Genomic DNA, 14,833 nt, shown 5'->3' on the forward strand with positions numbered 1-14,833 from the left:
ACGGTGACTTGGAAGCCCCTCTCTTCCAATAGGGACTCTAGAGCCCCCCTCCTTCTAAACTGTGTCTGAGCCTCTTTCTGAACAGAATTTCGGGAGCCCCTGTCTTTAAATCCTCTCTACCCCCCTCTGTGCCTCCCACTCCTTAATATTTGCGCTGTTTTTTGGCATTGTCAACTTGATCGTATTTAAGATTTGCTGATTAAAGCTTTTACATTTCTTTATTTTTTTAAAAATTCTCGCCAGAAATACATTATCACAGTGCTAGATTTTTGGGTTCTTCTACATATTTATTTACTTATCGTGTTGTGAAGGATGGAAATTCCCCGCATAATAATTATGATGAATTGGGAGGTCAGTCATATCTCGGACTCTTGTGTAGAATGAGAAGTTGTCTCCAGATGGGTGAAAAGTGTTTAGACTGAAAGCTGCATATGAACTACATCTCCTATTATTGCTAGACCTGGAATGATGGTGGTTGTAGTACAATAGCCGCCACTAGGGGGCTCTTGCTGACTATATTTCTCATGCTGCGGGTCAGCGTCCAATCTCCCCTCTGGTCTGTGCCTCCTGTTGCATTTACTTTTTCTTATACTCTCCCGATTTAAGGTACATCCAGGCCGCCACCTCCCCGAAGGACATCGTGATTGTAGTGGACATTAGCGGTAGCATGAAGGGTCTGAGAATGACCATTGCCAAACACACCATCAACACCCTACTGGACACCCTGGGGGAGAACGACTTTGTCAACATTATCGCAGTAAGTCCACAAATTCCCAACATCGATTCCTCTAACGGGCCAGTAACAATGATTATAATCAATAAGTAAAGCCTCAGTGTGTATTGTCTGTCATTGATTATAAGGGAGCTGAGGTCATTGATTTGAATGTAGACAACGATCAATGTGGTACCAGATAGGCGGTTTGAACCCAAGTACTTCCCGATCTAGAAACCGCAGCGTTGACGGCGTTTTATCTCTCGCACTTTGAAAGACTGAAGTGAGCGACATTTTAATTGCTCCTCAGTTTCCCCCTCTCTTCAGCCTATAACCGTGAGAGTGATTCAGCGCGGTGAGCGCTGGCGGTTTTCTGTCCGGAGAATTACCAGCGGACACAGCGCCCGTGTGATACCGCGCTGAGAGCGCAGATTATCGTGGAACGTTACTTGTGTTATGTGTATTAATCCTATTGGTCATTAGGGTACGTTTATGGCCACATGCACAAAGCTTGTTAAGGCCTAGGTAATTAATGCTATTAATGTCTCAAAGCTGCATAGTGCAGTAGAGGTGGTAAAGAAACCTTCTCATTGTTTTGTACTGAGCACTAACGATTGTGAGCGCAGTAGGCGGGGCCAAAATCAACGCAAACTGAGTGACAGCTTGTGAGAGAGCGCGAGACCAAAGGTCCATTATTGTTTTTATCTTTGGCGTCAGACAGCGTTTGCGCAGCTTTGATGGTGCACGGTAAATACGATTAGGTGCTTAATGATATTTATTGTGTAAATATATGTAAAATGGTATAAAATGTGTCCAATTATCAGCATAGGATGAGGCTTTGCCATCACTCCAGAGCTGCGGGGTAGAAAAGGCTGAGTGCCCCTACATGTAGCAAGGAGGGGTCCTTAAAGATGCCCCTTCTGCCCCTGATATCTCATTTCTATAAACTCTCTCCGCTGTCACAAGTGGCTGACACTGGGATCTCCCGTAAGTCTTTCCCTGTCGGTCTTCTGCAACCATCACACTGCAATCGGTGACTCATTGACTGTCTCTCAGACCCACTCACCCCGTTGTGTTCTGTTCCTCAGTACAACGACTATGTCCATTACATCGAGCCCTGCTTCAGGGGGATCTTGGTCCAGGCGGACAGAGATAACAGGGAGGTGAGTTATGGCTGCAGTTGCTCTTGTCCTTTATTTTGTTCTTTATGTAATAAAAACAATGATTCTATTGGTGGAACATCCAAACAAGTGCTGTGGAACTACAAGTCTCAGCATGGCCTGCTAGCCACCAACTTCCTCGTACCTCAGTGATGTTACTTGTTCTTAGAGAAAATGCAATCCGCAGTCTAATAACTATTGATTAAGCCCACAATATGGCTGCTCTCCTGTGACCAGGGGATGACTTTCTGGAACTGTAGAATTTCGGGGAGCAGACGTCTTTCTGGGGTATTGAGGGTGAAGATAGATAAATGTATTAAATAATTCAGAGGTTGATTCATATACTGTGTCGTGGGTGATAACTTTATAAAAACACTAATAATAACATTAACAAAAAGCTATGTAAAGTTTTCATCCCTTGATGGAACTTAAGACAACGTTGCACTTACTGAAGCTGAGTACGAGCTATTGTTCTCCGTTATCCGCCATTTTCCACAGTGTCGTTCCATTGGGTTACAGACAGGAAGTCTGCTGTGTGTACAACTACAAACAATATCTTCTACGATCACAACTTTGTCTCCAATATCTTCAGTTCTGACAAGTGCCTGAAACTTTTGCTTTTATGTGTTTGAGAACATTAGTTGTAGTTATTTTATATAAGACAAAGTTAATGAATTTGTACATTTTATTTAACGCACCTTTTACGTGTATTTGGCCGAGTGTCTGATTTGTGTCAGGAGACGTCTGGAGGTGTCTGGAGGTCAGGAAATGTCAGAAACCTGTAGGGCTGATTATTACTGCTGTGATGGCCGCTCTGCGGTGCGTTCGGTTATATCAGATGTCGGATACATCCGAAGATCTGTGTAAAGCTCTCGGTGTTCTGAGTTAGTTTAGCTCAAACCTATCTCTTGGTGCGGATCTGGCTCTGACCGGTCACCGGTTGGTTCAGTATCCAACAGAACGATCCACCCAGAGGGCGCACAGCGTCAGGAGACTTGTACAGACCTAAATGGCCTTAAAAGTGGAAAAATTCCTCATTGACCCCGTTGTTCTGTTTTGTGGCCGGTCCTTCGTTTAAATTTGTTTTTTATTATAAAATGTGAAGTTATCAAAAAATGGACACTGTCTTATACAGTTGTCGAAACAGACGTTAAAAATGCAAATACCTGAGTCACTTGGGAAATAACGATTCATGCTAATGACCAGAGAGACACACACACACACACACACACACACACACACACACACACACACACACACACACACACACACACACACACACACACACACACACACACACACACACACACACTGTGCAATATGGTTGCTGGCCGACATGATTTTACCAACTGATCTGTGCAATTGGATCTTGCTCCCACTGGACAATCTGATTGGAGCCCACACATTGATTTTTACAGATTTAGTCCAAGAGATCGTCCGAAAAACACTAGTTTAACCTATTGTATCCACGATCTGCGTTCCTCAGCAAAGTGATACTGAAAACTGTGACTTCACCCCATGGAGATTAGTTATCTGTATATAATCCTGCTGTATACCAGACATTATATTCTTCTTTCATTATATATAAATATACTTGACTCGAGCCGGCGTATCGTCCCTTTCTATGCAGATTTTAGTGTGATCCTCCGATGGGATCTCCTCCGTCCCTTCTGTCGCTGTCTGAATTGAATTTCATCTTTTCTGGGGGGTTTTTCATTCACTTATTTATCTCATTTCCACTTTGCAGCACTTCAAGCAGCTGGTGGATGAACTGCAAGCGAAAGGCGTGGGTACCGTCAGCAAGGCTCTCATCGAGGCGTTTAAGATCCTGAAGGAGGTACTGTACAACGTCACCCGTGTATGTTACTATATTGTATACAGCAGATTATCTGTAGAAAGTGCTGAGCTGACGAGTTGTACGGGCTGCGCGTTATCACATCATCCTCTCAGTCTTCCACAATAATGTCCTTTTTCCGTTCATTGTAAGAGATTGGAGAATGCGTTATGTGTATGTTGCTGGCAGCAGAATTAAGCCGCTCATGGTGTTCCCTCAGCAATCTCTGGTGTTACCTGAGTATTTGTGTGTTCTCAGTTCCGTGAGGCTGGTCAGGGGGGGCTGTGTAACCAGGCTATCATGCTGATAACTGACGGCGCGGTGGAAGAGTACGAGCCGGTGTTTGAGAAGTACAACTGGCCGGATAAGAAGGTAGGAGCCAAATTTCATGATGTGAGACGTCTTATCATAAGGCGCTGATTATTGCAAAAGACTGTTATATATTTATCCTTGCACTGGAATTAAAATCCAGGTTCAAAACTCAACATATTGAGGCTTGCATAAGTTGAGGCTTAACAGATACCCATAGCCGTGCCCAATATACAAATCTATCTGCAGTGTAATATGGGACAGCAAAGTGGGATCTTTTTACTGCATGATACAGTGAATCCTGGAGACCTGAAGCTGATCTGTTACCCCAAGCGGCTGGAGTAACCGCTCAGGAATATGACGTTTAATAATTTTCCTTTGCTTTAGGTCCGAATATTCACATATCTTATTGGGAGAGAGGTGACGTTTGCGGATAATGTGAAATGGATTGCATGCAGCAATAAAGGTATCAGACATACTTAGGTAGTTCCCGGGTTTGCACCTGATAATGAGGACAATTAAAATGCAGAATGTTTACTATGGTGCATCATTAAGAACTATTAACTTCCTCTAAACCCAGAACCATGAAGGTATCCGTGAAAAATGATCTGTTTCCTCTGGTGTTTAACCAGAAACACTTAGCCAGACACGTCTGGAACCAGAATATGGTGATAGCGCCGCGCCTAGGGTTGACGCGCAGGTGAGCTCACCGCTGTGTTGTAACACGCGATCTGGTGTGTCCGCAGGATATTACACGCAGATCTCCACGCTGGCGGATGTCCAGGAAAACGTCATGGAGTATCTCCACGTGCTGAGCCGGCCGATGGTCATCAACCATGACCACGATATAATCTGGACGGAGGCGTACATGGATAGCGCGGTGAGTGAGGAGCAGAATGGGGGGACCCTGTTGTCACACTTAGGGACCCTTTTTAGAAATGTCTCGACCGGAGTATAAAGTGGGCCTCTAACATTGGCTTCTGCTATATTCCCACTGAATATAAAATTATTAAAAGTGTTGCAAAATATTGTCAAATGATAAAATAAAGTTATAAATGCAATAATGTAATCAGTGCAACATCGTTGTTACATAAATGTTCTCCTCACGTTAGACGGAGCTTTGAATGTGGTGTTTTTGCGGCACACGCCTGTAGCTATACACTTGCACGTTTTTCATATGTGTCGCTCCACTTCTCACTGTTTATAACATCATTCCCACCTGGTGTTGACCCTGTTTGTTGCACAATGTCTGAAGTCTCCCATTGACACCGGTGAATCGGTCATTTTCCAACTCTCACCCATGGGAGTGTCGCATTCCTCCTCGGGAGCGGTAGAGTATAAGGTGTACCCGCCCCTTGCACACAGAGGAGGCCGCCATGTTGTGGGCGGAGATAATTGTCATGAGTATGCAGATCAACAATTCACTATAAACCAGTGACCTCGCTGAGGCACGAGGCACTCCGTGTGCAGGTGACCGGATCACCTCGATCCTCTAATAACCTCTTCCAGGTGACCAGAGCTCCTGTTTCTCTCTGCAGATGTATATTTTACATGTGTCTCATTATCATTGTAACTCATCCCGTTTTTTTCCCCCCCCCCGGGTTCCACCACCCCCCACCTGCCCCATCCATTCATCCATCCATCTCTCACCACGTGCCACAGCTGCCGCAGTCTGAGGAGGTAACCTGTGCTTTGAATGTTGTGGGCCCCTCGTGTCACAGTGGTACTAGTGTGGTTAGTGTTCGTGAAGTGTCACCTTTTCGTACAATGATTGTGTTCTTGTGTTGTGGTGTTGTACGATGGACGTGTCTGCACGCACCGTAATCCGTTCCTGTGCTTCAAGTGTTTTACTTTGAAATGTCTCTTTGGCTGGAGGGGGAAAAATAAGTAAATCTATTTTTGTCATTTTAAACTGCGTAGGAGACCAGAAACCATAAAGATAAAGTAATGTACAGTAACGGTAGCAAAAGTTGTATGAGGGCGCGAGAAAGACAAAATCATAGTTATGTGAAGGGGGAGAAATTCTTTTAGCACCAGTTTGTGACTTTAGCCCATGTTCACCTGTTTACATGTAGGGAAGCTCGTCCCCCTGAAATTGAGGCGGATGTGATGGGATGTGTAGATATAATTAGGGAGAGAACAGATTCACCGGTCTGACTGCGCAAAATCCTATTGTACGTAAACAGCCGCTGACAGATATCTGGTCTCCCCACCGGGTGCAGGAAAACGATGGGCTCTATGCAGGGGCAAACGCAGGATTTGTAGAGGAGGGGTTTTCACACCACGCCGCCAGTGGGCGTGACCAGCATGCATGGGGGCGTGGCCATAATATTAGACAGTGCTTGGCTGCTCTCCAACTCTTCCTATCCCCATAATATACATGGGCAATGCTGCGTGCACTACTGTTAGGTGCACCCAGCTCTCCCTTTTCAAGCAGAGCCGTGTGAAACAGGGGCAGGGTCCAGCCACCTCAATTATACAGTGCCCCAGATGTGGAGGGGGGTTTCCAGGCACTAGAAACCCCTTCTCAATTTGCCTATGTTATGTCCTGGAACATATATAGGGAACCCCAGAATCTGTACCTCGTTGTGTGGAATCATTATTACATTAAAGGACAAGAAGACAGATTGAAAGGGAAATTCTGACCTCCCTTCGCTGCAGCAGTTCCTGTTACAATGTTATGTACGTTTTCTCCTCTTGCATTATAATATTTATAGGAATTTGTTTTCCGTTACCAACCAGCCTTTATTATGCGTTATATTGTTTTATGGTTTCTTAAGAGCCCCTCACAACAGTCCCTCCGCTTGCGTATCAGAGCCTAACGATATATTCAGAAAGGCAAAGTAAAAGTGAGATAGTTTGAGAAATCTGAACGCCACTATTTAGTCATAAAGATATTTCATTGAGTTCTCTTTTCCTCGAATATCAGGACTGCTCTGTTTACGCATAAAATCATTTTATTCATGCACACTGCCATATTTCAGTGAATGTCTGTCCCAATACCCCAGTCACCGACATGTATCTGTAAATAAAGTGCTCAGTTAGCAACGATGTATAATACATCTAACGTTTTTTTTCCCGAGCTTTACCGGTTTTTAAATCAAAAGTAAAAGAAAACAAAAAAGTTATTTCCACTATAATATATATTGTTGCTCTTTGTATATTCAGCACGGTCCCGCCCACTTTCAGACCAATAATCATGTCTGCCCCTAGTTAGTTACAGAAGAGATCATAGAACCACCATTAATCACTTCCACGTGTATACCTGGATATTCCTCACATGGAATTTTATTAGAACTTTCAGTTTTACTGTGTGTATGGTTGCACGCTGGTTAGCATTGCTGTCTCACATCGGTCGGGTCATCAGTTCAATTCCCAACCAGGCCACTCTCTGTGTGCAGTTTGTATGATCCCCCCGTTATATGTGGGGTTCCTGCAACACTCCAAACACATGGATGTAACAGACAGAATCCTGGTGTATTTAATGAATCTTCTCATAAGAACAACAACAAGTCACAGAAATGATACAATCAGTCGCTCTGCCGGGTGGTTACTTAGTGTCAGGTCTGTCGCTCAGCCGGATGATCAGATTACAGGAGATACTTTGTCTCCTGTATAACAGATGGGAGCAGATATTTCTGGACGTAATGTGACAAACACAATTTAGCATCAATTTAAGAAGAATCTGTGAGTGTTGTTATCACTGAGAGTTATATTGTAGTAATGTACACAGTGAGTTTACATGAGCGTCCATCTGATAATAACCAGGAAGTTTATATATCTGTCTGCGGTGCTGCCCGGCAACCGGTCATTGGATGGTTTTATTGCAGAGAGAGATGTGTGCTGAGCACCCGGCAACACTGTCCCCCTCCCCAAACATGTGTACAGAGCACGCTGCCCCCTCCCTGGAGAGAGGACACTCGCAGTCCCCCTCCCCAAACACGTGTACATAGCACACTGCCTCCTCCCCAAACACGTGTACAGAGCACGCTGCCCCCTCCCTGGAGAGAGGACACTCGCAGTCCCCCTCCCCAAACATGTGTACAGAGCACGCTGCCCCCTCCCTGGAGAGAGGACACTCGCAGTCCCCCTCCCCAAACACGTGTACAGAGCACGCTGCCCCCTCCCCAAACACATGTACAGAGCACACTGCCTCCTCCCCAAACACGTGTACATAGCACGCTGCCCCCTCCCCAAACACGTATACATAGCACGCTGCCCCCTCCCCAAACACGTGTACATAGCACACTGCCTCCTCCCCAAACACGTGTACATAGCACGCTGCCCCCTCCCCAAACACGTGTACAGAGCACACTGCCTCCTCCCCAAACATGTGTACAGAGCACACTGTCCCCCTCCCCAAACATGTGTACAGAGTATGCTGCCCCCTCCCCAGATACATGCACAGAACACGCTGCCCCCTCCCCAAACACGTGTACAGAGCACGCTGCCCCCTCCCCAAACACGTGCACAGAGCACGCTGCCCCCCCACAAATACATGCACAGCACACGCTGCCCCCTCCCTGGAGAGAGGACACTTACAGTCCCTCTCCCCAAAAACGTGCACAGAGCATGCTGTAAAATAGATTGTATTTTAATATGTGGCACTACTAGTCTCAGCAAGCCCTTACAGCCATCAACTACTTGAGTACGCTGGCACTTATAGAACTACATGTCCCAGCATACCCATGGCTACCAGAACATACTGACACTTGTAGAACTATGAATGAATTTCATTGTATTAATATGGCTCATTCATTTATCACTGACCTGATACTAATGATCAGTATTGGGGTCTGGGCTTATTCCTCATAAGATAATGTGATATATATATATATATATATATATATAATACAGATGATCCAGCAGCAACTAAACTGGGTACAACCGATGTAATGTTACGTTAGATGCAATTTCTGTAACAATTTTACCAACGATTGAAAGTCCCGATCAGCAGCCGATTCCTGTGTACACACCTACACAACTTACCTACACCATGTGTACATACCTACACAACTTACCTACACCATGTGTACACACCTGCACAACTTACCTACACCATGTGTACATACCTACACAACTTACCTACACCATGTGTACATACCTACACAACTTACCTACACCATGTGTACATACCTACACAACTTACCTACACCATGTGTACACACCTACACAACTTACCTACACCATGTGTACACACCTACACAACTTACCTACACCATGTGTACACACCTACACAACTTACCTACACCATGTGTACATACCTACACAACTTACCTACACCATGTGTACACACCTACACAACTTACCTACACCATGTGTACACACCTACACAACTTACCTACACCATGTGTACATACCTACACAACTTACCTACACCATGTGTACATACCTACACAACTTACCTACACCATGTGTACACACCTACACAACTTACCTACACCATGTGTACACACCTACACAACTTACCTACACCATGTGTACATACCTACACAACTTACCTACACCATGTGTACATACCTACACAACTTACCTACACCATGTGTACATACCTACACAACTTACCTACACCATGTGTACATACCTACACAACTTACCTACACCATGTGTACACACCTACACAACTTACCTACACCATGTGTACATACCTACACAACTTACCTACACCATGTGTACATACCTACACAACTTACCTACACCATGTGTACATACCTACACAACTTACCTACAGATCTGTGATCTTCATCTCTCATAACTATCTGCTGAAAAGACTCCGTTCACTCTACGTCAGGCGCGGGCTGGCAGGTTTCAGCCCGGGGGGCGCACAGGCAGCCACATCACATGACACGCGATGCCTGTGCGCTGACACGGCCGCATTGCGTGACGTAATATTAACCTATTTTTTGCATCCACGGGGGGGGGGAGGGGGGTAGCGGCCGGCCCGAACAGCCGTTAGACTGAGCGGCCTAGGTGCCCGCTGCCCCCCTGCCCCCCCGGTCCAGCCTGCCCCTGCTCTACGCTGCTGGTGGTGAGTGTGTACACACTGCCATATGTGCCCGACATCGTTCCATTGTTGATCATGATTTTTAGGAAGTTTATAAAACCAAATCAGCAGATGCCACCACGTTTCTTGGTGCGATAACACATGATCGTGGGAGCGTACACACTAATTCGATATCAGACCACGATAATTGCGTGTGAACAGCTTTACAGGGTACCTGTACTATATGGTCTGTCAGAGTCAGAATGTGGGATATTGGAATCACTCTGTAACTAGGAGACGTTTTAGGGAGTGAATCCACCACAGGGTGACCCGATGCTCCGTTGCTGTGGCGGAGTGGGCTGCGCTCCTGCGCCCGCTGTGACATCCATCATGTAACTTTATGATACATTGTTTCTCTGTCTGTCTCCAGCTCTTCGCTTCTCAGGCCCAGAGTCTGCTGCTCATGACCACGGTGGCGATGCCGGTGTTCAGCAAGAAGAACGAGACGGTGAGTGATGGGGGAGACAGCGGGGAAGAGAGTGTGGGGGGGGGGAACAGGGATGGGATGAGACTGCAGAGAGTGTGGGGGGACCAGGGATGGGATGAGACTGCAGAGAGATACAGAGAGTGTAACAGAGAGATACAGAGAGTGTGGGGGGACCAGGGATGGGGTGAGACTGCAGAGAGTGTGACAGGGAGTGTAACAGAGAGATACAGAGAGTGTAACAGGGAGATACAGAGAGTGTGGGGGACCATGGATGGGATGAGACTACAGAGAGTGTAACAGGGAGATACAGGGAGTGTAACAGGGAGTGTAACAGGGAGAGTGCGGCAGGGAGAGTGCGGCAGGGAGAGTGCGGCAGGGAGAGTGCGGCAGGGAGAGTGCGGCAGGGAGAGTGCGGCAGGGAGAGTGCGGCAGGGAGAGTGCGGCAGGGAGAGTGCGGCAGGGAGAGTGCGGCAGGGAGAGTGCGGCAGGGAGTGCGACAGGGAGTGTGACAGAGAGATACAGAGAGTGTGACAGGTAGTGTGTGACAGGGAGAGTGCGACAGGGAGAGTGCGGCAGGGAGAGTGCGGCAGGGAGAGTGCGGCAGGGAGAGTGCGGCAGGGAGAGTGCGGCAGGGAGAGTGCGGCAGGGAGAGTGCGGCAGGGAGAGTAACAGAGAGTGTGACAGAGAGTGTAACAGGGAGTGTGACAGAGAGTGTGACAGAGAGTGTAACAGAGAGTGTGACAGAGAGTGTAACAGGGAGTGTAACAGAGAGATACAGAGAGTGTGGGGGACCAGGGATGGGATGAGACTGCAGAGAGTGTAACAGGGAGTGTAACAGGGAGTGTAACAGGGAGTGTAACAGGGAGTGTAACAGGGAGTGTAACAGAGAGTGTAACAGAGAGTGTAACAGGGAGAGTAACAGGGAGTAGAGAAGCAGCATCTGTGCAGTATTGTTGGTTATTTTGCATCATTTGTCTAATGAACCATTGAGGGGATACAGAACACATCAGCTGGAGAAGTGATGGGATAGATGTTCTATAGAACTGGAGTGAGCACAAAATGGAGTAAAACTCTCCTTTAAAATACTGTTATATAAACATATATATATATAGTTATTTTTTTAATGATCACTTTTAACCCATGAAATACGGCAGAAGTGGACATGGCTTAAATCTCCCAAATCCAGCTGTCAGGAGCCCTACTGATGCCTGTTTTCCATATCTCCATTGTAAGAGATCCACCAGTTTTACTGACCATTTCACTTGTCACCTAGAGAACAAGCGCCGGTAATGAGAGGACCGAGTTCTGTCCGATGAGGGTCGTCCTCTCCAGCTCTGACTCTCTCTGATGTAATCAGTGACTGTGAGGATCCTCTTGTCTGTTGCTATAATAAGGATGTGACGGCTGCGATGGATACTGCTACATACTAATTCACTTATCGCACCGCTAAGCACCTTGGCTAGACAGCTGTATCCGGGAGCTGAAGTAAAGGGGACTTACAGACTGACTTGTACGGTAGAAGACGACTTAAAAATAATCCAGAATATTGAAGAATTCCCGTCCACAATCACCCATAAGGAATCAGAATTCCGATTAAGTGAGAATATAGCAGCAGACAACAGACCAGCTCCGCTTTTCCGGACGGTGAAGAGACGCAACAGAGGTCGTTGTACGAATGCCAAGGTTCCAGGACTGCGAATGTGGAGCTTAGGCCGCTTGGACTAGTTTTGACCCCCTTGAGTTAGAAGACATTTTCAAAATGACAGAGGCTGGGTCCCTACTAGTGATCTCAGCTCAGACTGTAATGATGTATTTGTTCCAGTATCTTCCAAAATAGTCCAACACTCTTCGCAAACAGACTTTTCTGAACCCCTAAAGGAAGCAGTTGTCGGACCTCTTTTATATAGAAACCGTCTTTAGACCCAGACTGTGTAACTAACTACAGACCAGTATCAAACCTTCCGGTTCTGTCTGTGAAACCACGAGATTTATGAATTAGTCCATTTATAGTTCAGGAGACGACAGTATATAAATAAATGGTGATGATGATGATGATGATAGTATTGAAATGGCCCCGGTGCGGGTTCTCAACGATCTTCTGCTTTCCAGAGTGTTGGATCTTAATGCTCTTTGACCTCTCTATAGCATTGATGCAATGGACCAGGCGATCCCAATAGAGCATCTGAGGAATTTCTGTGGACTGCATCGTCTTTGTGGCGGCCACAGATAGGAGCACAGTAATCTGCTCCGCTGCTCCTGTCATGTAACCTGCCACGGGGTGAAGTAATCGGATGCCTTGGCCCTAACTACCAGATGAGACTCCTCTTCCCCTGTTCATTACACCCAATACTAACCAAATATGAGCTCCAGGATTGGAGGATGTCCGTTAGCTGAGGTTGAATATTATTATTATTATTATTATTATTATTATTATTATTATTATTATTATTATTGTAGATTTGTAAGGCGCCACAGTGCTCCGCAACGCTGTACAGTAGGGTAAACAGGACATACATAAAACAGGGACATACAAGGTAGATAAAATAAATACAGACATGAAAACAAAGGGTATGGAGGACCCTGCTCATTACAGAACTTACATTCTAAGTGGAAGAGGGCACAGCTGAAACAAGAGGAGCGAGTGTGGCTCAGAATGGAGATTGGGATAGTTGTGAGGGTGCATTAGTGTGAATAGTGTTATGGGGATAAGGTCACCTCTAAAAAAGAGATTGGTTTTCAGAAGAGTGTAGAAAGATTTGAGGACTGTGGGAAAGTCTGATTGGGCGCCGTAGGGAATTCCATAAGTGGGGAGCAGCACGGGAGAAGTCTTGTAGACGGGAGTGAGAGGTGGTTACCAGAGACAAGACAAGGCGCAGGTCAGAGGTAGATCTAAGAGGGAGGGAGAGTATTTGGATATGAGGTTTGAGATGTATGCAGGGGTGGTGTTGTTGAGGACTTTGCAGGTTAGTGTTAATTTTATTTTGATTCTGAAGGACACAGAGCCAGTGCAGGGATTTGTAAAGTGGTGCAGCAGATGTGGAGCAGGGAGAGAATACTGATAAAACAGAAGTTCTTATGATGAGAACTCACCGTCTAGTTTAGAGAACAGCGTCTAGAGAACTCCACAGCTAGTTTGACCAACCAAACGTGTGGGTTCGGAGTTACCAACTCTGATCATAGACGGAATCTTGGTGTTGTCCTTGATTGTAATTTGACAAATCTATCAGGTGTCAGCACTGAGCAAATCTTCATTCTTTCACCCGAGGAACGTAGCCAGGATCAAGCGCTTGATTTCTCCAAACGACCATCACACAGTCATCCCCCCCGCAGGACTACTGCAGTACACTCTACCTGCGTCTCCCAGAAAGAGTTGTTCTCTGTTCCCTTAACCTGCTGCCTTTAAAATGGCAAAATCTACTTCAAGATCAAGCTGTCATTCAAAACCTGAGATAATCAGGGTCCTAGAGACTTGATACAGCGTCTGATTATCTGTACTCTATACTGGCTCTCTCTGATTGGCAGGTGAAGGACTATGTACAGTAACTGGACTCTGCTCTTCTTTATGAGGAACCTAAGCTTTAAGCTGTTCAGTTCCTACACAGCCTGAGGCCTCCTTGCTACAAAGCTTTACAAACAGCCCTAGATGTGTACTGAACATTTCAATATGCTCAATGCTTAGCTCCCGTTTCTTTATTCTGTTCTTTTTTTTAATATGCTTATTTTTGTCCTATAAATTATTTGTTTACTAAAGACACAGACGAAAGCTGACTTTCCAAATCTGACTTTTAAAAATATATATTTTTTATGTTTTTAACAGTTAAGTCATTTTTCTAACATAAGTTGCTAATTTTATTTAACATAAAAATTTGGTCATATTGTAGCCCACTGTCAGCTCACTCCACCTTAATAAAATAATCCCGATTAACAATATTTAGCCAGGCATTGGGAGAGGCTCTGTAGATATATACCAGAGGCTGCAACATGCTGGTTCTTATAGATAGACCGTAGGCTTCAGCTAGAAGCTGTATTTTGTGGGATTAAAGGGCTTTTTACTGTAAGACGTGTACAGTGTTTGCTAAGTGACTGATAACTGCAATATTCGTGAACCTGTGACATATTAATTGTTTAATATAAATGATTCTCTTCCTCATCACTCCAGAGATCAGAAGGGATCCTTTTAGGTGTTGTGGGATCTGATGTTCCGCTGCGAGAGCTCTTGAAGCTAGCTCCTAGGTACAAGGTGAGGATTGTATATGTAATATAACTGATAAACCATTAGTGACCTACGATAGGTCCACAGCGCCACCCAGTGGAGTAACTTTGAATTTCTTACTTAAAGTGCAACTTT

General features: G+C 45.5%; 1 protein-coding gene across 9 annotated transcripts in view; it reads left to right on the forward strand.

Moving 5' to 3' along the window:
• Positions 1 to 14,833, forward strand: part of CACNA2D4 (calcium voltage-gated channel auxiliary subunit alpha2delta 4) — a 141,895-nt gene that overhangs the window by 32,689 nt on the left and 94,373 nt on the right. For 5 of the 9 annotated variants that reach the window (XM_075210739.1, XM_075210732.1, XM_075210736.1 and 2 more), the window contains exons 8-16: positions 607 to 757; positions 1,801 to 1,875; positions 3,620 to 3,709; positions 3,965 to 4,078; positions 4,403 to 4,481; positions 4,762 to 4,895; positions 5,678 to 5,749; positions 10,429 to 10,506; positions 14,645 to 14,725. In XM_075210739.1, the coding sequence (XP_075066840.1) occupies positions 607 to 757; positions 1,801 to 1,875; positions 3,620 to 3,709; positions 3,965 to 4,078; positions 4,403 to 4,481; positions 4,762 to 4,895; positions 5,678 to 5,749; positions 10,429 to 10,506; positions 14,645 to 14,725 (874 nt within the window). The remainder of the gene's footprint in view (positions 1 to 606; positions 758 to 1,800; positions 1,876 to 3,619; positions 3,710 to 3,964; positions 4,079 to 4,402; positions 4,482 to 4,761; positions 4,896 to 5,677; positions 5,750 to 10,428; positions 10,507 to 14,644; positions 14,726 to 14,833) is intronic. The other 4 variants (XM_075210738.1, XM_075210734.1, XM_075210737.1 and 1 more) reach the window with 2 other exon arrangements.

The sequence above is a fragment of the Mixophyes fleayi genome, chromosome 4 (genome assembly GCF_038048845.1).
Source record: "Mixophyes fleayi isolate aMixFle1 chromosome 4, aMixFle1.hap1, whole genome shotgun sequence".
NCBI lineage: Eukaryota > Metazoa > Chordata > Amphibia > Anura > Limnodynastidae > Mixophyes > Mixophyes fleayi.